The sequence below is a fragment of the Dendrobates tinctorius genome, unplaced genomic scaffold (assembly GCF_039654945.1).
Source record: "Dendrobates tinctorius isolate UK_male_01 unplaced genomic scaffold, ASM3965494v1 ptg000223l, whole genome shotgun sequence".
Lineage (NCBI taxonomy): Eukaryota > Metazoa > Chordata > Amphibia > Anura > Dendrobatidae > Dendrobates > Dendrobates tinctorius.
Window position 1 is genome coordinate 17,187,891 of NW_027361890.1, and position 23,906 is coordinate 17,211,796.

A 23,906-nucleotide genomic window follows, 5' to 3' on the forward strand; every position below is an offset into this window, starting at 1 on the left:
CTGGAATCAGATCCAGGTCTGCCTCATACAGACACGAAGCTAAAACTGATGAGGTTTGTTCATCAGTGGGTGTACCCTGCTGAGGAGAAGCTAACTCTTTTTTTTTGCCCAGTGTCAGCCTCTTAGCGAGAGCAGCATACGCCATGGTTACCATTGTCCCCCAATGAGGCGATAAAGAAAAGATCCACCAAGGGCAAACCTTCCGTTAACACTTGGAATGTTTTCCACTTCTTTTACTACGGTTTCTAATGAAAGTACAGATCTCCTTAAGGCTGATGAAGCACAGCTTATTACAATAAGAGTGTTACTTTTGTAAATGTGATTGATACTTTAAAAAGACCTGTGACCTCACCTGACCAGTCTTTTACTATATACTTGACCTAAAAATGACAATTGTAGGGCATCTATTCTTAGGACTTTTCCGCTCCTCTGTTGTTACTCCTAGAAATCGATAAATAAGGCCAATCATGACGCCAATTTATCAGAGGGGTGTTTCTTTCCAGTCTGGCACGACTTACTCTGATTGGACAGTCAGACTGTATAGGGACACACCCCTGACAGGTAACACCATGACGTCAATCTATTTATTCTTCTCTAGGAGGAATTAACAGAGGAACATCACAACGCTCAGTTTTTAGAAAAGATGGCCCTGAATTTTTATTTTCTAAACCCAACATGGCATGAAAGGTGCTGTGCGTCTTTAAAAAGCTTCAACTTCACTATTCTTTTCTTTACAGGGTGCCACGAAAGACACGTCTGAGTGGAGATAACAGACTTTAAGGATGCTCGTAAACGGGAGACTGATATAACTTTCTGCAACAAGAATCCATATTTAGTAATGTCCTTTTGGAAAACAGTGCCTCGATGTGGAACACTGCTGCCAGGCAGCTTGATTTTTGCACATTCGGTGTCACAACTTAATATGACCCCAGAAAGGGTATTTTTGCTTTTGTGTCTTCAATCTTTCCGCCATGGGAACCATTTATCTGCAGCACAACCTGTAGGGGCCCTTTCTATATGTAATGCCTTGTATATTAGTATGGCTGCTCTCCAAGACTGGGTTTCCAATAGGCCATTTCCAGAGTAGAATACCGCCTCTGCTTGATCTTTGGTCATCTTCTATCAAACCGTCAAAGAAGAAGCTAAGGAATACTTTGTATTATTATTCCAGGTATTACCTGGTCTTTCAGCACTGCGCCACATTCCAGGGACTCGAGCAGTACAAGAATGATACAAATTATATTTTTGTTCTTACTTTTTTGTGTGCACGGCCTCTGACCTCTCAATGCAATAGTTCTTTTGGAACCATGGAAGCAAAATTTGGTATCTTGCTGCAATGACACCAAGTTTTCCATTTCATATTACATAGGAATGTTGGACTCCTGTACACCATGCTCATTGTTTTTGGACCTCTCATCACAAAGCCAGCCATTTTATACAGATTTGGACAATCATACATTGCAGCTTGAACAATTCCAAGAAAGCCATTGTTAAGGTTTCTGTTCTGTTCAAGAAAACCAATAGTGGTTAAAGAGGGCTCTCTGCGTTCAGGAAAAAAGCCTATTGCCCACCACCCACACCCACCCAAAAAAATAAAACCAATAATTGTGCCACTTTTACCCATTAAGCAAGTATGTTGCTTTTTAAAAGGAGAGATTTTGTTTTTTGCCTGTAAATCAGATCATCACTTTAGGCCCCAAACAAGTGGACAGCTATTTTATTCTGAACGAGACACATGATTGCCCTTTAAGGGGTACATGACTAGAAGTATGCTAGATGACAAAGCATCTTAAGTTTTTGTTTTAATTTTAAAAAGTATTAAGGTTAAAGTCTTTTTAAGTTAGTGTGGCCATATTTTACATGCCCATGTCCAGCCAATTATTTGGCCAGTCTTCTTTTCGGGAGGCCAGAAATTGAATGTCAAGTAGGGGGGACATGCCTGTTTTTAGATAGTGGTATTGTGGCCATACACGGACCTCCCAGTTTTAAGTTGGAATGCAATGGTGACCCGAATCTGGTATAATAACGCTGCAGTAGCCATAATATGGATGTTGCAATGTGCCTGCCTTATAAACTTGCAGTCCTGCTTTAGTAAGTGTATATAGAAATGCACCACAACCTTATTGTTTTGTGGGGCCCAATAGACAATTCTGCAAAACTACGCAACAAAAAGACACAATATTCCATCTTCAAAAGAGCATGTGCCTTATTTCCGTTCAGATTTCCCTAACCAAGTGTCCTATAGACCTTCCAGGTTTTTCTTTTAACTCTTTGGCAGGTTCATACGGCAAGTTTAAACGCCATTCTGATTGGCTCAGGAGGTATGGCATCCACCATGCCTGTGAGCCTTGTGACCTTGCAGTATTATCAGTAGCACTTGCATTCGAAAGTCAGAATCAATTGTATATTCTTTTCACCAAGCAGTGTTTTTTAACGAGATCTTAAAGGGGATCTCTCACCAGGTTTTTACTACCCCCATATGAGAGCGGCAAGATGTAGAGGCAGAGACCCCGTTTCCAGCAATATATCGCTTACTGGGCTACTTGCTGTAGTTTTGATAAAATCAGTTTTTTCTGCTGCAGATCTACCAGTTCTCTGAATGCGGAGCTCTTTATAACCCCACCCCCACCACTGATAGGCAGCTTTCTGCCTATGCAATGTGTACAGACAGCTGCCAATTAGTGGTGTGGGTGGGATTATACTTAGTTAATGAATATGAAGTACACCTGCTGATAAAACAATGAATTTATCAAAACTACAGCAAACAGTGCAGTAAGTGACACAAGTAAGTGCTGGAATCAGGCTCTCTGTTTATTCATTTTGCAGCTTTTAGATTAAATGGCAAAAACCTGGTGACATATATTCCCTTTAAAGGCTATGGACAACTATGTGCATGGACATTAAACTCAATGTATCCACAGCCTTTAAACAAGTTGTATGTAATTAGATAAAAAAAAAGCATTGGCCCACCCCTTTGTATATTTGTCTGTAGCCTAGTTCATCAACTTATCATTATCGCCTAGTTCAAAGGGGCTATTCAGCATGTGAAAAACTTGGCTGCCTTTATCTAAAAAACTTGGTCTTCAGGTTGCAAGTGCTTTTGCAGCTCACATCCATTTAATTCAATGCCAGGGCGGACCCGTGGACAAAGCTGGCTAAAAGCAAGACGCTAAGATTCTCCAATCCTGAACAGCCCCTTTGTCACTTTGAGGTTCGGCGTTGTTTTTACACTTTGCTTATATTTTTTTTACATGTTGCAAACTGAAGTGTCAATAAGCTGCTGTTTACAGATCTTGTGTCCATTTTATTTGCTACTGTGAATGGGGCATGGGTTTGCTTTGTTTTTATTCTTTGAATGGATTTTCCTGAGATTTGGGCTTCCTTATCAAAAACTGTGTTTCATTCCCCACTGCCAGCCTTCACGCATTGTGATTTGTTGTGTCGTTTAAGAGACTTAAGGGGGTTTTACACATAGCTATATCGCTAGCAATATCGCTAAAGCATCACCGATTTGGTGACGCAGCAGCGATATCGCTAGCAATATCGCTATGTGTGATACTGACCTCCGACCAGCTCCCCCGCTGTCTGACGCTGATCGCGCAGCTCCATTTCTCGTTGGGCGCTTCCTGCTGGCGTCGACGAGCGACGCGTGGACGCGGACGGGAGGACGTCAGGATCGCCTCGTCTGAAAGGTAAGTAACGACCGCTGTATCGCTCCTGCATCGCTGTGAGATCTGCCTGTGTGACAGCTCACTAGCGACCATTTAGCGATGCATCAGCGATCCTGATCGGGTCATATCGTGGTCGGGATCGCTGGTGCATCGCTAAATGTAAAGGGACCTTTAGGGTGCCGTCACACTAAACGATGCACCAGCGATCTCGACAATGATACGAGGTCCTTGTCAGGATCGCTGGTGCCTTGTTACATGATCGCTGGTGAGCTGTCAAACAGGCAGACACACCAGCGATCAGCACCAGCGAGGACGCTGGTATCCAAGGTAAATAACAGGTAACTAAGCAGCGTCACTTAGTTACTCGCTGTGTACCTTGGATACCAGCTCCCAGCGTGAGCACCCAGGTATCCAAGGTACATAGCGGGTAACTAAGCTCGCTGATCGTTGGTCTCCCGCTGCCACACGCAGCGATGTGCGCTGGCCAGCGGGAGACCAAAGATCAAAAAATGGCCCAGGACATTCATGCATGATCAGCGATACCCGACGAGGGGGCCGGTCGCTAATGCATGTCACACACAGCGAGATCGCTGGCGAGATCGCTGATGCGTCACAACATCAGCGATCTCGCTAGCGATCTCGCTGTGTGTGACGGGGCCTTTACTGATCTATGGAAGTACAATAACAAATTATATTGTGGTAGTAGTGTTAGCCAGAAAAATCGATGTGAATACCTTTCTGCCCAATCGTGACAAAAGTATTCTCGGAGTGATACCTTTTTAGCTAGCCAGAAAATAATTCATGTTTGTAAGCTTTCAGACCACAGAGGCTTCGTCAGGCAGGATTGCAAATAAAGTAATAAGAAAAAGGCACAACATTGAGGGGTATTACAGCAGGACATTTGTTCATGAGGCGGGAGAGGTGATGCCTCCCACAGATAAGCCAAGGAAATCAAATCAGGCATTTTGTTACAAATGGAGAGGCGGTGGGAATGTTCTTCTTAGTTAAACAAAAACTACTTGAGCGCTAAGATAAGCAAAAATATAAATTCACAAAATATGTATCAAAATAACAAGACACTGTAAAATGAAAACAAGACATGACATGATAAAAAGGTATAATATACTATTAAAAGCAGAGCACCTCATGCAATGTGCATATATATACCCTTTTTATCATGTCTTGTTTTTTTCATTTTACCTTGTCTTGATTGGTGTCTCTAATAAAAACTGTTATTTTGATACATATTTTGTCTATTTATATTTTTCTTATCTTAGTGCTCAAGTGGTTTTTGTTTATGTATAGCTTTTGCTGCCTACTTGGACCTTATGTAGTGTAATATTAGTTTATATTTGGTTATTGAATTACTCCTTTTTCTCTTTGGTATAAAATGTTGTTCTTAGTTATCTGGAGTCCGTCTAGTGGAGGTGTGAATTGTGTCCATGTAGTGAGTCATAAATCCAGGTATTAAATTAGGTCCTAATTGAACATCTTTATCAATTTGAATTCCCAAATTTTTCTCTCTTGGTCGTCCTTAAAATGACCTTCTAGTAGTAAGACTTTTAAGTTCTTCATACAATGTCCAGGTCCACAGAAATGTTTTCCCTCAGGCGTGTCCATTTCATTCCTGGTTGTGTCTGTGTAAATTCATCCTTGTTTGTAGTTTTTGCATGGCTGCCCCAATATAGATACTTCCAGGGCGCCTCATACATTGTATCATGCACACCACATTGGAGGATGTACATGAAAAGAAGTCCATGACCTTATAGTTCTGATTTGTGTTGGGTATGCGGACTGTATTTGTGGGTAATGGGTTTCCGTCCTCCAGGTACTCCGGTTATCTCTCACACTCCAAAGACATACTGATATGGAATTTGTGAGCCCCATTGGGGACAGTGATGATAATGTATGTAAAGCACTGCGGAATAGGATAACGCTATACAGCTCTGGCAAAAATTAAGAGACCACTTTCAAATGTTCAGTTTGTCTGATTTTTCTCTTTATAGGTATATTTTTGAGTAAAATGTAAATTGCTCTTTTATTCTATAAACTACTAACAACATGTCTCTGAATTTCCAAGCACTAAATTTTGTATTTATTTTCAGAAAATTGAGAAAAGGTCAAAATAACAAAAAAATGCAGTGCTTGCAGACCTCAAATAATGCTAAGAAAACAAGTTCATAATCATTTAGAAACAATACTAATGTTTTAACTCAGGAAGTGTTCAGAAATCAATATTTTGTGGAATAACCATGATTTTTAATCACAGCTTTCATGCATCTTGGCATGCTTTCCACCAGTCTTTCACACTGCTTTTGGGTGATCTTGTGCCACTCCTGGTACAAAAATTTAAGCAGTTCTTCTTTGTTTGATGGCTTGTGACTATCCATCTTCCTCTTGATTACATTCCAGAGGTTTTCAATCGTGTTCAGGTCTGGAGATTGGGCTGCCCATGACAGGGATTTGATGTGGTGGTATCTTAATTTTTGCTAAAGCTCTATAAGCAAAAGCATAATAACAAGGTATATGTGGGTACAAGTTTTGCATTTTTTATTGTTACATGGGAATGTGCCAGTCATTGATGGTGATGTGAGGACACTTCTGACAAGGAGATTCCTTAAATTAGCGGGCTGTTTATAGGAGAGAAGTGCTAGTTCTGGGGATATTTCTTTCAGTTTTTGGTCTCCGTGGAATATAGGTTGGAGACCAGCACCAATTTTCCTTAGGATGCTCATGTCGGGGTTCACTCCCACTGCCTCTCCATTTGTAAGAAAATGCCTAATTTGATTTCCTTGGCTTATCTTTAGGAGGCATCACACCTCCCACCTCATGAACAAATGTCTTACTGTAGTATTAAATGTTGTGCCTTTTTCTTATTCATTCATTTGTAATCGAACCTGAAGAAGGAGCCTCTGTGCTCTGAAAGCTGCAAACATTTCTGATTGGCCAATAAAGGTATCACAAAGTATTCACATCTATGAGGAAAATGTTAATTTGTTGGGTGGTTTGATTATTTTAACCAGGATAGGATAGGGATTCATTATCTGCAGCACATCACACATTACAACAGGAGCTGCACTGCTGATCTCATGATATTGTATGGGACGATCATAAAGGCATTCATTCTGTTTCCATCATTTTTGTAAGCCAGTCTAAACCAGCCAGTAAATGAGCAGTGAATGACTTGTTAATAGTCGATATGTGGTGGACTAATGGCCTGAAATCAGCCCTTTTAAATGGGCCGTAATCCTGGAATATTAGTTGGAGTTTTATATCTGCCTCCTACTTCTTGTATGGCAGACACTCCTTGTGAATAGTGATGGATTGTTAGCGACCGGTCTGGCACAAAGAGCCAGTTCCCTCCTGTGCACGATGGAAGAGATGCTTGCTGTCTCTGAACGTCTCAGACTCTTGGAAAACAATAGTGATCGGATGCCGATGAAACTGAAAGATGCTCTGTTGATGGCGGGGATTTGACCGCATTGGACGCCATTGATTTTACTATAAATGTGTGTTCACTTACTGGTGAATTAATATGGATGCAATAGAACTTACTCCCCAAAAAGAGCCAGACTGCTTATAACTGCTTGTGAAACTAAGACCTCATTTATCAAAACTCTCTTCAGAATAACTATCCTTGCTGCCCATTGCAACCAATTACATCGTAGCTGATCTGAAAACATACAAGCTGTATTCTGATTGGTTGCAATGGGCAATTGTATGATCTTGCTCAGGCTATGCGGGTGAATGTCGCCAATTGCTTTTTCTAAGCAGTGACCACACATTTTGATGTATTGTACAGATGCAGCTGTTAAAGAAAACTTACTGTAATAAAATAACTAAAAACTGTACACTCTCCTTTATAAATCTTCTACCGTTCTTGTGCCAAGACTTTACTCGTCCCCTGCGGTTCTCTCTCATTTGTTTTTTTTTCTGGCACATGACACGTGACCATTTCATCGCTTGATTGGCTATAGTGGTCAAGTGCTAACAAAACCCATCATCGGGGGAGAACAGTAAACAGGATCTAGGAGCGAGACCAGGAAAGCCTTGGACAGGAGAGGCAGAGGAATGATGGCTTTTTTTATTTTACAAAATGATCCACAACAGTAGTATTTTTTGATGTAGATAAGATTTTTTCAAATCTTGCGAATTTGCCAATTACTTGTATTCCACAGCGGATTTTTGAAGTACAAATCAGCACAGAAAATTCACAGCATTTCCATAAAAAAGGTACTAGAGTTCACCAGGACTCTGACCCATCGGCCAGGTCAGTAGTCTCTGGCCACCGGATGGGAGGCTCGCAAATCTCTTGCCTTCCAGGATCCCAGACACAGCTTTTGATTATTAGCCGAGCTGCTGCAATGTCTTCTGTGCATCAAGCCGCACACCAGCCCAGGTAATCAAAAACCAAGGATCCCGAAAGGTAAGGGGTTCCAATTCGGTGGCTAGAGACTACTGACCTTGCCGATGGACCGAAGTCCCGCACATCAATCCACCCAATTCTAAAGGGTGCGCTAAGAATACAAATAAGATTTGCTGCATAAGTTTTTGAACTGAAAATCCATTCCATTTTGCCACAAGGATATGGATTTCTGCAACCCCATTCATATTCGGAACTTTTCATAACGATGTGGACAGATTGTGTCCATGAACTAAACAAATAGTAAAGTGCTCGTATTAGGAATCAGTACCTCAATTATGTTACTGGTTTCAAGTGAGTGATCCGATTGGTAAAATTGGAAGCAGACATATACAGTGGTGTTCAAAATAATAGCAGTGTGTTCAAAAACATGAGTTAATCAAAATCTTTCTGCTAGTTTTTATTTCCGTGCATTGGGAACATTGCACACTGTTTTCTAATTCAAAACCTAAAGAGAAATGTGTATAATTTTTAACTGCTTTGCAGAAAATAACAAAAAAGAACATTGGGCTGGTCCAAAACTGTGGGTATACAACTAAATATTAGGTTAGTGATTCCCAGGAATGCTAAATCCTCAAAATAAAAGTGCATATTGTGAGTTTGTAAAGACAAATGAAGACACTACTATTTTTTAAAACTGCTTCACATCTATGTTGCATAGAGTTAACCAACTTCTGGCAGCTGTAAACTGTTATTCCAGCCTAGGATTCTTGGACTACATCCCACAATTATTTGGCATTTGTTGGCTTTGCCTCAAACAGAATTTTTGATGTCACCCCACAAGTGTCCTATTGGATTAAGGTCTGGGGATTGGGCCGGCCACTCCATAACCTCAATTTTGTTGGAATGGAACCAAGATTTTGCTCGTTTACTGGTGTGTTTAGGGTTGTTATCTTGTTGAAACACCCATTTCGAGGGCATATCCTCTTCAGCGTAAGGCAACATGACCTCTTCAAGTATTTTAATATATACGGTAGTATTTTAATAACATGCCCATATCATGATGCTTGCACCACCATGCTTCACTGTCTTCAGAGTTTATTGTGTCTTGAATGCAGAGTTTGGCGGTCGTCTGATGAACTGTCTGCGGCCCTTGGACCCAAAAAGAACAATTTTACTTTTATCAGTCAAAATGTTTCTCCATTTCTCATTAGGCCAGTTGATGTGTTCTTTGGCAAATTGTATCCGCTTCAGTACATGTGGTTTTTTTGGTTTGCTTTTTTTTTTTTTTTAAACAGTGTGACTTTGCAGGGACTCCTTGCTAAGAGGTTAGCTTCACACAGGCGTCTAACTGTCGCAGTACTCACAGGTAGAGTTAAGCGAATATCTTCGGACCCCCGGTTTTTCGTGCTTGCCGAAAAAGCGACAGTGGGAACCCGACTTCCTGTATCGCGTCTGCTGAACAGATGATCGCCGCCACCACTGCTGCATGTGTTTGCGGCTGTGTCACAGCACATGCATGGAGAAGCCTGTGTGTTGGGCTGTCCATGCATGTGCTGTGACAGTGACACAGCCACGACACATGCAGCTGCGGCGCCGATCAGCTGTTCAGCTGGCGTGATCCCGGAAACTGGGTTTCCGCTATAGCTTGCCGAGTAAGCAGGAAACCGAAGATATTCGCTCAACTCTACTCCCAGGAAACTTGAGACTGTCTTTGGTCATCCTGGAGCTGATCATTGGCTGAGCCTTTGCCATTCTGGCCATTCTTCCATCCATTCAAATGGTAGTCTTCCATTTTCTTCCACGTCTCTCTGGTTTGGCTTTACATTTTAAGGCACTGGAGATCATTTTAGCTGAACAGCCTATCATTGTCTGCACTTCTTTATAAGTTTCCCAATCCTCTTTTTAATCAAAGTACGCTGTTCTTCTGAACAATGTCTCGAATGACCCATATCTCTCAGGCTTTCAAGGAGAAATGCATGTACAACATGTCCTGGCTTCACCCTTAAATAAGGGCCACCTGACTCGCACCTGTATCTTCACAGAATGCTTGACCTCACTAATTCAACTCCACACTGCTATTATATTGAACACATCCCCTTTCAATTACTCTCAATTAGTCATATTGGACTGCTATTATTTTGAACACTACTGTATTAAGGTATGCTCAGACCCGACATTTGTTGCAGACCTAGTGGCAAAGTTTCTGCAACGAGTTTGCTGTCTGTATACATGCCACTAATGTACCTGATGTATCCGGTATAGTGACACATTTTTCACATGGAAATCCTCAAAATGTGATGCACTAAGTATTGTCGATTTAGGGCTATTATTTTGCAGGGGCCAGACATCTGATACAAAGCATCCATGTTTGCATAAGGCACATTCTGACCTAAAGTCACTATTCTTGACCATTGACTTCCTTGTATTTGTAAAGAAATGGCTAATGTACAGCAAATTATTTATCATTTCAAATCTGGCAAAAGCTGGATTAAACGTCACTATGTTAGTAATAAAGCACATATTTATAAACTGTCTGTGTTTTTTTTGCAATATTTTGATGTGTACTTCACGTATATTTTGTCCAGCATGGAAAGTTATGAAACTTTTAAAATCACTTTGAGGGAATTTGTCTTCATTCTAAGGGAAACAAAATTGCATGTAAGAGGCTTCCAAACCGCTGCCTTTCCTCAGTCTGCCTGTTCTCTGTTGCACTGAAATCAGAATGTACGCACTTGGAGCACAGATGATGTCAGTGATGGGTCAGCGCCTGTCTCCTAATCCGACTCTTCTGCTCCCATGGTAATGGAAACACTTTTCATCCACAAGCCCCCTGTATGCATCGAATAGTATAGGGGATAACTTGCTGATTGCTGGGACCCCTAGCAAACCCTAAGGGCTTTTGAGCCTTGAGACGGGGGCGCAGTAGCTCTGCTCTGCCCTGTCCTGAATGGAGCAGCGGGTGTGCATGTTTGGCCTCTGATCCATTCATCGTCTAAGGAACTGCCACCAACTACAGTGCTGAGCTTCTTCCGGCATTCCCACAGACAAGGAATGGAGCGGTAGCCATGCATGCTTCAGGACAGGACTGCAGAGCCCTGATATGTTGGGATTGCTGGGGTTCTCTCTGCTCAGACTTGACCACTAGTGATCAGCAAGGTATCCAAGATCATTAAAAAAAAAATCAAGTTTTCCTTTAAGAAATAATTCTTTAACTGCAGGAAAATAACCAAATGTTTTGCCATCAGTAAATAACAAAAGTGATGTGCCCTACTCTAAACAATTTATGCTTACTTATACTGTGTCGTGCAATCATATTCCACAGCACTTGACAGATATTGTTGTTGCTGTCCCTATTGGGACTCACAACCTAGATTCCCTATCAGTATGTCTTTGTAATGTGAGACAAAACTGAAGTACCTGGAGGAAACCCACGCAAACTCGGGGAGAACATACAAACTCTTTGCAAATGTTGTCTTTGGGGGGGGATATAAACCCAGGACCCTAGTGCTGCAAAGCTACAATGCTAAATGCTGACCTACCTTGTTGACCTATGAACTGTGACGTCCGCCATCTAAATATCTTAGACACTGGATTTAGTAAATGGTATTTAAAGGGAACCTGTCAGCAGGATTTTGCTCAGTAAACTACAGACACAGTCAAGTTGGTGTCGTTATACTGATTAAAATGATACCTGGGTTGATGAAATCCGTCTTGTGGTTGTTTAATCTTTATTTGCAGTTTTCAGTTAATGATATGCTTGTGTTTTGGGGCGGTCTGTGAGGGGTCCTTTATGGTGCTCTACTTACATATTCTTCCTTATGGACTTATGACAGGTTACTGATCCCTCACTAACCTGCCCCCTAGTTTACGTAAAGCATAGATTATTGTGTGGGGAAAAAAATGAACATTTGTCACACAGGTGGCACTGATAGATGCCGCTGCCTGCAACACTTTGGTTAAGATTTTTTTTTCTCCCCCACAATACTGTAGGATTAAATCATATGCATATTATCCATTGTATCATGCAACAGCATTTATTTGTGAAAAACAGAAATTTGTGAAATTTTTGCCAAATTTCAAACTTATAATTCTTATGCCCTTAAATCAGAGAGAGATGTCACATAAGTTATTTATTAACATTTCCCACTTGTCTACTTTACATCGGCACAATTTTGGAAACATATTACAGTGATCGAAAGGAACCAACAGGAAAAATTTACTATTGTTGCCAAGTACCGGCCGTTAGAACTTGGCGGGCCTACTGTGCGTGAGCCTGCTGGGTTTTTTTTTCCAGGGAGATGAAGGGCCAGGGCATGGATCAGAAGGGACTGAGGATGGTGGAGGTACCAGGGTGTCACAGGTGAGGGTTCATCATTCCTCCTCTAACATATATCATGTCAGAAGAGACACAAATCATTTTTTTGGGTCACTGAATAACGGCGAACAAATCATCGGGCACCAGAAAAATCCGGCCCTGATCATGTTCTTCGGGGTCTCGGATACCCCTGGTAGTCAAGACTGGAGATTTTCCGTCTCTGGGGGACACTACAGCCGCTACAGCCATATTCCTGATCGCCGTTTTAAAACAGCGATGAGGGAATAAGTACCCTTAGCGGCCGCCGGTTTAATGTGCATTGGCGATCACTATGGGGTTAATCAGTATAACAGGTGGTGGTCTGCGGTTCAGAAAACTCCACTTTCATCTTTGTGCAATACCAGAGACGGCTTTCTCCCCCCTCCTGTATGAATAGCTATGTGGCATCAGCGTAAAAGAAAATGGGGCTGACTTATCAAATGAACTAAGCAAAATAGCTGACCTCCTTCAAGCAAAGTACCAGTCATGGCCATGGAAAAAGATTCCTGAACCCTGGACCCCAACTGATCTTGAAACATCAGAACAGTAATAATCAAATTGTTAGTTTAAAGGGAATCTGTCAGCAGGTTTTTGCTACCTCATCTGAGAGCAGCATAATGTAGATGTGTTTGTGTTCCTTAGATTACTGGGTGCAGCAGTTGTGACAGAATTTTTAGATGTAACCGGTCTCTGAAAGTTAACCCTGCCCACACTACAGCTTTCTCTATTCATTGTCTATTGACAGCTGCTTATCAGATTAGGAGGTGTGGTTGGACCAGGAAGCACATGAGCTGTAGTCCAGGCAGTGATAATCTCCTAGTGATAAAACATTAATTGTATTGAAATAGCACATAGTCTAATAAGAGGCACATCCCTGAAATCTGTGTCTTAGCCCCTAACTCATACTGACCTCAGATTACATAGAAAAAGTTACTAACAGATTCCCTTTAATCCATTTGAAACAGAACCATATGACATCTTTTCATCTGGCTTGACATCCCCTTTAGGGTAGGGTCCCACATAGCAGCAGCCACATGCAGTGAGAAGTAAAACAAATGAATTGCCATCAAATTCATGTGGCCACCGGTCATCGTATGTGGATGTGGTTTTTGCTCTTCACCACATGGGATCATACTTTTAAAATATTAAACACATATTTATAGTATGAATCAGGTGGCGCTAACTTGTTAACAGTTTCCAGGCAGCAACATAAAAATAAATATTACATAGATGTTACATGCGTGATCGCTTCTAAGCATGCTCCCTTTGATGTCTTTTATCCTACCTAAACTACTGCAGCAAGGGAGCTCATGGTCCTCCCTCTATAAGTTCTGCCTTTACTGCCGACTGTGTCTAATAAACATTTAATACAAGTGATTATATAGAGTCATTACAAACAGAGTGATCTATTCCAAGAGTTGGTTTATGATTATGGCTTACAATCAATGAAAATCCAGAAGTCATCATCTCAGTAAATTAGAATAATTAACAAAAACACCTGCAAAGGCTTCCTAAGCATTTAAAAGGTCCCTTAGTCTGTTTCAGATTCTGCACAATCATGGGGAAGACTGCTGACTTGACAGATGTTCAGAAGGCAGTCATTGACACACTCCACAAGGAGGGTAAGCCACAAAAGTTCATTGCTAAAGAATCTGACTGTATCCAACATATTAAAGGAAAGTTGAGTGGAAGGAAAAAGTGTGGTAGAGAAAGGTGTACAAGCAACCGGGATAACTGCAGCCTTGACAGGATTGTTAAGAAAAGGCCATTCAAAATTTGGTGGCGATTCACAAGGAGTGGACTGCTGCTGGAGTCATTGCTTCAAGAGCCACCACACACAGACGTATCCAGGACATGGGCTACAAGAGTCGCATTCCTTGTGTCAAGCCACTCATGACCAATATGCAATGCCAGAAGCATCTTACCTGGGCCAAAGAGAAAAAGAACTGGACTGTTACTCAGTGGTCCAAGGTGTTATTTTCAGATGAAAGTACATTTTGCATTTCATTTGGAAATCAAGGTCCCAGAGTCTGGAGGAAGAGTGGAGAGGCACACAATCCAAGGTGCTTGAGGTCTAATGTGAAGTTTCCACAATCAGTGATGGTTTGGGGAGCCATGCCATCTGCTGGTGTAGGTCCACTGTGTTTTATCAAGACCAAAGTCAAAGCTTTTTCTAGATGGAAATTTCATTCTCCAGCAGGACTTGGCACCTGTCCACACTGCCAAAATTACCAATACCTGGTTTAAAAACAACAGTATCACTGTGCTTGATTGGCCAGCAAACTCATCTGGCCTTAAAGGGAACCTGTCAGCTGTTTTGGCCAATATAAGATGCGGCCACTGCCTTTCAGGGCTTATCTACAACATTCTATAATGCTGTATATAAGCCCTGATCCGACCTGAAAGATAATAAAAATACGTTTTACTATACTCACCTGCGGGGCGGTCTAGTCCGATGGGTGTCGCAGGTCCGGGGCCTCCCATATTCTTGTGATGCCGCCCTCCTGCTTGCTTCACAGGCTCCACGGCATCGTGCTCCTGAGCAGGCTTACTTTTCTGCCCTGTTGACAGGATGGGGACATTATTATATGGTGGCTACCAGGATGGGGACAATCCTGTATGATAGTAACCAGGATGGGGACATTACTATAAGATGGCTACAAGGATGGGAACTTTACTATATTATGGTAACCATGATGGGGACATTACTATATTACGGTAACCAGTGAACACTAAGAGAAGGAGGGTATAATCCTTAAAATAAAAATCTTATTCAAGCAAATAGCATAAAGTAAACATGATAGAACGTAAAAAGACTGCTGGACACAAGATTGCAGAGGCACAAGTTACCTTATAAAGTACAAAGTGCACATCATTGTAACCTAACAGTAAATATCTACTATATAATTGTCTAATTCTGTCTGTTTGTAACGGAAATCCCGCATCGCTGATTGGTCGCAGCCGGCCGTGAATTGGCGCGGCATTTGAATGACGCACGCTACCGTCGGGAGATCTGCGGCGCTAGCTGCTGATCTCCCGACGGTTGCCGCGGGTCATCTCCTGCCGCACGGAGGTCAGCGGCGACGCAGCCGGGAGATGACCGGTGCAGCGCTCAATGTGCGGATGGTACCCAGGGTCCGGAGGAGACTCTCCTCCATGCCCTGGGTACCATAAACCTGTAAAAAGTAGGTTTAAAATAAAAAAGTGATATACTCACCTTCCAACGGCCCCTGGAGTCTTTCCCTCCTCTCACCACACGCCGGCATCTTCCGGTCCCCTTAATGCTTTGCGCGAAAGACCGCTGATGAGCATTACTGGGACCGGAAGATGCCGGGAGCGTGGAGAGATCGGGGGCCATCGTAAGGTGAGAATAACCTTTTTTTAAAATTTTTTTTATTATTTTTTACATTCTATCTTTTACTATTGATGCTGCATAGGCAGCATCAATAGTAAAAAGTTGATCACAATTGTCAAACACTATGCTTGACAAGTGTGACCAACCTGTCAATCACATTCCAAGCGATGCTTCAAATTGCTTGGAATGTACTTGAATTCCGCACACGAAAAATTCGCATTCGTTTTTCCCACAGCGGGAGTTGCGGAAATTTCAGCAGCATTTCTGCAAAGTGGGTACTTAGCCTCAGTGTGACACGCAGCAGTGACCAGGCCCCCGTAGTGAGATCGCTGATCGTGGTGGATCGTCCTGGACCATCTTTTGAACGTCGGTCACCCGCTGGCCATATTCTAGAATACCCAATGCGTTAGAATCGGGCCACCATCTAGCAGCTTAATAAATAGGGTCACAAAACCATTTGGTCATAGTGCCTAAAGATGCATATATCCATAAATATGCTCAATATGAGAGAAAGCGGACGGCACCGCTGTTACGGTACCTTCACTGGTGGTATAAGGCCGGCAGGAGGAATACACCAAGACTCCCGGGTGCTTGACCTCGTAGTAATCAACTCTTGAATTCCATGAAGAAAAAAGGTCGCACTCATCGGGATAATGTTATTGCTGCTTTATTGACACATGTTACATGTCAAGTCGGGATCGTGACAAAAAAAGAGTGCGAATTAGCTGACAACGGCCATTTCGCGCTACCTAAGCGCTTCTACGGGTCGTCCTGGACCATCTTTTGAACGTCGGTCTCCCGCTGGCCATATTCTAGAATACCCGATGCGTTAGAATCGGGCCACCATCTAGCAGCTTAATAAATAGGGTCACAAAACCATTTGGTCATAGTGCTTAAAGATGCATATATCCATAAATATATGCATAAACATCAATGAAACAGTATTGCTTAAATCCCAGTCTTGGAAATAAAGAAAATGGCTCATATAAAAAGTAGCTCTTAAGCTGAGTGCAGACGGACTTTTTAGCCCTGCGGATTTTTCCGCGCAGAATGGAAGAAATCCGCAGGTCAAATGACCTGCATTTTTCCTGCGGATTTCTTCCATTTTTCATGTGGTTTTCGTGCGGTTTTCCATTGCGGTTTTCCCCCTGCAGATTTGGTGACAGGGGAGATGGAAAACCGCACAAAAGAAGTAACATGCTGTGGATTATGTACCACGGAAAAATCCGCAGCGTCTGCACAGCGTTTTTTTTTTTTCCATTGATTTTAAGGCTACTGTACATCACAATGCGGATATGCAATGTTTCTGTGCGGTAAAATCCGCTGCAAATCTGCATCGTGTGCACATGGCCTTACAATGGGAAAAATGTGATGTGCAAACGCAGTGAACCAAAGTGACAGCGCAGTCGTAGAAACAGGCAGTGGCTAAAAGACAGCCTAAGAGAGTACTTACTAAGGTAGATGTGAAGTGACACACGTCCCCATCGTCTCAACGCTCGTTTCATTTGGACTTCTTCAGAGGTCTTGTTGGGGGAAGGATTTGATGGCCTTATAAAGAGTCCCCAACAATGGTGTGCATGGGAAGTATACTTAGTGCCATGACACCCTTTGACTTAACATCGCTTGTACAAGTGTCTGCGGAGACGTCCCAGCAGACGGCGCATGCGTCACTAACCCCGCGTCCAGGAAAGATCTTCAGATACACGGCGCAGGATTGCAAGCACACCACAGCCGACATGGAGATGGCGCAAGCACTATGCAATCCCGTTTCCGTTCTTCCAAAAATCAGGTGTTTGTGGCAGTTGGTTTCCGATAAACATCTGTCTCGATTTAACCCTGAGGGGTAACTTGAATGTTAAAGTCGATTAAATTCTCACGGTGATCTGATCTATGACGACACTGAGCATGAACTGCTGTGATCTCAACACTGGCATTTTCCCAAGGTCCTGAGGTCACAGCAGTTCAGCCTGGCTGCGAGAACAGCTTCAGTGAATAGCAGTGACATCACTGATGCTGCGCCACCCTCCCAGCCTGACCCGTGCTGGTCTTGAGCGTTGGAAAATTAACTGGCATTTTCCCACGCTTGAGTTCAGCACAGGTCAGGCTGTGAGGGAGTGCAGAGTCAAGGACGTCACCGCTAGTCACTGAGGCCGCGCTGGCAGCATCTCCATTCACCAGCAGTTTTCAGCCAGGACAGTCGCATCTTAGCACCGTCCGGGTTGAAAAATGTATATTCCCTAGATCTGGATTACGGCGTGGGATACAACAATGGAAAGGTATGGTATATTATTGTTTTTTTATTTCATATTTATTACAGGAGAACGAGGGCTTTGCATGGATTGAAAGTGTAGGCCCCTTAAAAAATTGTGAGGAAAGATTGGGTGTAGATGACGAGGAAAAGGCTAATATATTAGACAGACATATGACTGGGATGATTTAGCGAATCCTGCTTTGAGCAGGGGGTTGGACCAGATGGCCCAGGAGGTCCCTTATGATTCTATTAAACACCTTCTCCACTGTATTCACGGTGGAAAATGAAATGCTAGGTGAAATGCTGAGAGACAAACAAAACCCTATATTAAGGGTCACCAATCTAACCCAAGAAGAGGTGCGAAACCGGCTAAATAATAGAAGAGGAATCTTTACTGTTAGGGCAGTGAAAATCTGGAATTCCTTGCCTGAGGAGATTGTGATGGCGATCTCAGTCGCAGGGGTTCAAGAGAGGCCTGGATGTTTTCCTGAAGCGTAACAATATTGCATATTACAGTTATTAGGTTCTTTAGAAGGACGTAGATCTGGGGATTTATTCTAACGGAATATGGGCTGAACTGGATGGACAAACGTCTTTTTTCGGCCTTGCTAACAATGTAATTTAACTATATGGGATGAGTAATAGGGGTGTCTTATTGCTTCCTCTCCATTACTAACCTCTGAAAGGTGACATCAACCCCCCAACTATTACCCCATATGCCACTGTGGGATACCCCAGGGCAGTGGGATGAGCAAGGCTATGTGCCAGAATACGCCTTTCCTAGGGTGGCTGAGAGGTGATGTTTTAAAGGGGGGGGGGGGGGTTTAATTATAGGGGGACCCCACACCATTTGTTCTGTGAAATAATCATTTATTAATTAAACACATGTCCAGAATTTTGCACACACACACTATACTAATTGTATTTGTCACTGACATGTACAGTCATGGACAAAAGTATTGACACCCCTGCAATTCTGGCAGATAATACTCAGTTTCTTCCTGAAAATGATTGCAAACACAAATTCTTTGGTATTATTATCTTCATTTAATTTGTCTTAAATGAAAAAACACAAAAAGAATTGTCTTAAAGCCAAATTGGATATAATTCCACACCAAACATAAAAAAGAGGGTGGACAAAAGTATTGGCACTGTGCGAAAAATCATGTGATGCTTCTCTAATTTGTGTAATTAACAGCACCTGTAACTTACCTGTGGCACCTAACAGGTGTTGGCAATAACTAAATCACACTTGCAGCCAGTTGACATGGATTAAAGTTGACTCAACCTCTGTCCTGTGTCCTTGTGTGTACCACATTGAGCATGGAGAAAAGAAAGAAGACCAAAGAACTGTCTGAAGACTTGAGAAACCAAATTATGAGGAAGCATGAGCAATCTCAAGGCTACAAGTCCATCTCCAAAGACCTGAATGTTCCTGTGTCTACCATGCGCAGTGTCATCAAGAAGTTTAAAGCCCATGGCACTGTGGCTAACCTCCCTAGATGTGGCCGGAAAAGAAAAATTGACAAGAGATTTCAACGCAAGATTGTGCGGATGTTGGATAAAGAACCTCCACTAACATCCAAACAAGTTCAAGCTGCCCTGCAGTCCAAGGGTACAACGGTGTCAACCCGTACTATCCGTCGGCATCTGAATGAAAAGGGACTGTATGGTAGGAGACCCAGGAAGACTCCACTTCTTACCCCGAGACATAAAAAAGCCAGGCTGGAGTTTGCCAAAACTTACCTGAAAAAGCCTAAAACATTTTGGAAGAATGTTCTTTGGTCAGATAAGACAAAAGTAGAGCTTTTAGGGCAAAAGCATCAACATAAAGTTTACAGGAGAAAACAGAGGCATTCAAAGAAAAGTACACGGTCCCTACAGTCAAACATGGCGGAGGTTCCCTGATGTTTTGGGGTTGCTTTGCTGCCTCTGGCACTGGACTGCTTGACCGTGTGCATGGCATTATGAAGTCAGAAGACTACCAACAAATTTTGCAGCATAATTTAGGGCCCAGTGTGAGAAAGCTGGGTCTACCTCAGAGGTCATAGGTCTTCCAGCATGACAATAACCCAAAACACACTTCAAAAAGCACTAGAAAATGGTTTGAGAGAAAGCACTGGAGACTTCTAAGGTGGCCGGCAATGAGTCCAGACCTGAATCCCATAGAACACCTGTGGAGAGATCTAAAAATGGCAGTTTGGAGAAGGCACCCTTCAAATATCAGGGACCTGGAGTAGTTTGCCAAAGAAGAATGGTCTAAAATTCCAGCTGAACATTGTAAGAAACTCATTGATGGTTACCGGAAGCGGTTGGTCGCAGTTATTTTGGCTAAAGGTTGTGCAACCAAGAATTAGGCTGAGGGTGCCAATACTTTTGTCCGGCCCATTTTTGGAGTTTTGTGTGAAATGATCAATGTTTTGCTTTTTGCTTCATTCTCTTTTGTGTTTTTTCATTTAAGACAAATTAAATGAAGATAATAATACCAAAGAATTTGTGTTTGCAATCATTTTCAGGAAGAAACTGAATATTATCTGACAGAATTGCAGGGGTGTCAATACTTTTGGCCATGACTGTATATATCTACCTATTCTATATGGATTTACTGTATGTAATCCATCTCTCCTAGCCTGTGGGCTCCTGCAGTGAGCCGGCAAATGAATTACAGGCTATTCTTTTATATATCTCTCTCTGCAATATAAATACATATACATGTGTGTGTCACTGACAGAATATATATATATTCTCTATTTGTATATATTCTTTTCTAATCTGCCAGTGTGATTTCACTGTACACCGCATATGAATTACCGGCTTTTCTTCTATCTAAATATATATAATGTCTGTGTTTTGAAGAATATTTTGTTTGGAAAATGATGTGTAAATGACATAGAGAATTGCTGTATGTAAAAGCTCCTGTTAAAATCTCATTACAATCAGATAGCAATCGCACTGCATTCTGATGTAAATCGGATGCTAGATGTGAAAAATTGGATTGTACTCGCATAAAAACCGCATGACACTCGCTTTTCATTTGTCCGACTCTCCTGCATTAAAATTTGTCTCCAGCCTTAGGATTGTATACAAAAAAAAGTTGCACTCTATCATGCTAAAGCATGTCAATGTGAAATATATGAAGTATTCAAATTTCATTTATTTCACATTGACATACTTTAGCATGATAGAGTGCAACCTTTTTGTATATTGTATATGGAGGTAGCTGCTCCTGGTATGCACCTATTCACACTAGCTTGGATGTGCCAGTCAGTCTTTTGTCATTTCAAAGTTAGGATCGTCTCGGGGAGGACACTGTGCACTATCACTATAATGCAAAAATATTTGGATCGCTTCAAATCGCGTCCTTGTCCTGGCCATATGGAATACTGGTGTGCTGTAGAGTATATCAGTACTCCGGTATTGCCAAAGCTCTGGTTTTTCTGACTATGCCCATATGCAGCACATTGCCCCAAAATGTCATCATCTCTGCTGCATTTACAGGGATCCATTTGCCGTATGATGATGTGGGATTTTGAGTGAAAAATTGATGGGCATATACATTTGTCTGGGCCACCATAAGATTTATTATTTCCTCGCGGAAAAAGTAAATTTCAGTGAGTCCTATAACATCAAACTGGATTCCTGAACTGCCCATGAAATTTGATAAAAAAAAACCCAGAATAGTTGGGGGGGTGGAGTCCATATTTGATTGATTGCTGTAGGGGTTGCATGTGTCCTAGGGGCGCCTTGCTGGGGGTCCCACCTCACCCAGGGCCGGCGTTAGGGGCAGGCAGACCAGGCAGCTGCCTAGGGCCCCCGCTCCTCCAGGGGCCCCCAGCTAGCGGCACATCATGCCGCCGCTATGGGGCCCCTGTCAGGCAGGGGGGCCCGCCTGCCCCGAGCGCCGACTCCCCCCGCCGCCGCATTAAAGGAGGCAATGATGGAGGAGAGAGCATCAGCTGACGCTCTCTCTCCCATCATTCCCCGCTCTGCCTCTGACACAGCGGGGGCGCAATGACGTCATCGCGCTCTCACTGTGTGCCAGACAGAGCAGGAGGAGACAGGAGCAGCCAGCAGTGCAGGCACGAGGAGGTGGAGTGTTGTTTTTTGTTTTTTTTAATCAGTGTGAGTACTGGACTGTGGGGCCATGCTGGGGGGACTATATACCATGCTAGGCTGTATCATACCATGCTGGGCTGCATTACACCATTCTGGGGGGGCTATATACCATGCTGAGCTGTATTATACCATTTGGGGGGCTATATACCATGCTGGGCAGTATTATACCATTCTGGGGGGGCTATATACCATGCTGGGCTGTATTATACCATTCTGGGGGGCTATTTACTTTGCTGGGCTGTATTATACCATTCTGGGGGGGGGGGCTATATACCATGCTGGGCTGTATTATACCATTCTGGGGGGGCTATATTCCATGCTGGGCTGTATTATACTATTCTGGGGGGGCTATATACCATGCTGGGCTGTATTATACCATTCTGGGGAGCTATATACCATGCTGGGCTGTATTATACCATGCTGGGGGGGCTATATACTATGCTGGGCTGTATTATACCATGCTAGGCTGTATTATACAGCCCAGCATGGTATACAGACTGTATACCATGGTGGGCTATATACCATGCTGTGCTGTATACCATGTGGTGCTGGGCTATATACTATGCGGCTGTGTTGTATACCATGGGGGGTACATTTTACATTATATTCTATAGAGGGAGGCTGTGTTATATAATATGGGGGGTACATTATATTCTATGGGGAGGTGGGCTGTATTATATTCTATGGGGGGCTGTATTATCTTTATTATATTCTATGGGGACTGCATTATACTATATGAGGAGGGCTACATTGCATTCTATGGAGGGGCTACATTATACTATATAAGGGGCTGCATTATATCCTATGAGGGGGTTTCCATATATTCTATGGAGGGGCTGCATTATACTATATGGGGGGTGGGGCTGCATTATATTCAATGGGGGGGTCACATTATATTCTGTGGAGTGGCTGCAATCTCTAAGGGGTGGCTGCATTATACTATAAGAGGGGGGCTGCATTATATTCTATGGGGTGACTGCATTATAGTATATGTGGGCTACATTATATTGTATTGAGAACTATGGGGAATACATTATATGAAGAACTATGGGGTGCATTATGCTATGGGAAGTGAATTGTACTACATGGGTGACTATGGCGGTGCATTATACTATATGGAGAACTATGAGGAGTGTATTATACTATATGGAGGACTGAGCTGTGTATTTTACTATATGGAGGGGTATGAGGAGTGTATTATATTATATGGAGGACTGTATTATACGATATGGAGGACTATGGGGCACATTATATTATATGGAGGACTATGGGGTGTAAACTGTAGATGTGCTGCTGATAACATGATACTGTATGGTGACCTGCTAGGGTGTGTGCACACGTTGCGGATTAGTCTGCGGCCTTTTTCTGCAGAGAATCCATATCCCTTGGCAGAAACCACACGGTAAAACACATGCATTTTTCCTGCGGATTCCTAGCATGTGTACAGCGGATTTGATGCAGGTTCTAGTGTGGTTAGTCAGTGCGGATGAGATTGATTGATTTGTATGTTTTGGAACGTACACTGCAGCTGCAGTTCCGTAAAAAAGTAACATGCTGCGGAAAATAGACCGCAGCAAATCAGTGCTGAATTTTGCGCAGCATGTGCATGGCGGATTTGGTTTTCCATAGGTTTACATGGTACTGTAAACCGCATAAAAACTGCTGCGGATCTGCAGCAAAAAAACACAACGTGTGCATGCACCCTTAGTGATCGTTCTGTTCCCATCATTCTTTCTCAGACGGTGGAAAGAGGCCAGGAAACAAGTGTTGAATGACTTCTTCAATATTGTCGA

At 42.7% G+C, this 23,906-nt stretch overlaps 1 protein-coding gene across 2 annotated transcripts in view; it reads left to right on the top strand.

The window, feature by feature from the left end:
* PLCG1 (phospholipase C gamma 1) overlaps window positions 1-10,571 on the top strand; it is a 165,656-nt gene extending 155,085 nt beyond the window's left edge. For both annotated transcript variants that reach the window (XM_073555356.1, XM_073555355.1), the window contains exon 32: window positions 738-10,571. In XM_073555356.1, coding sequence (XP_073411457.1) covers window positions 738-780 — 43 coding nt within the window. In that variant the 3' untranslated portion in view covers window positions 781-10,571. The remainder of the gene's footprint in view (window positions 1-737) is intronic.
* Window positions 10,572-23,906: the final 13,335 nt, after the last annotated feature.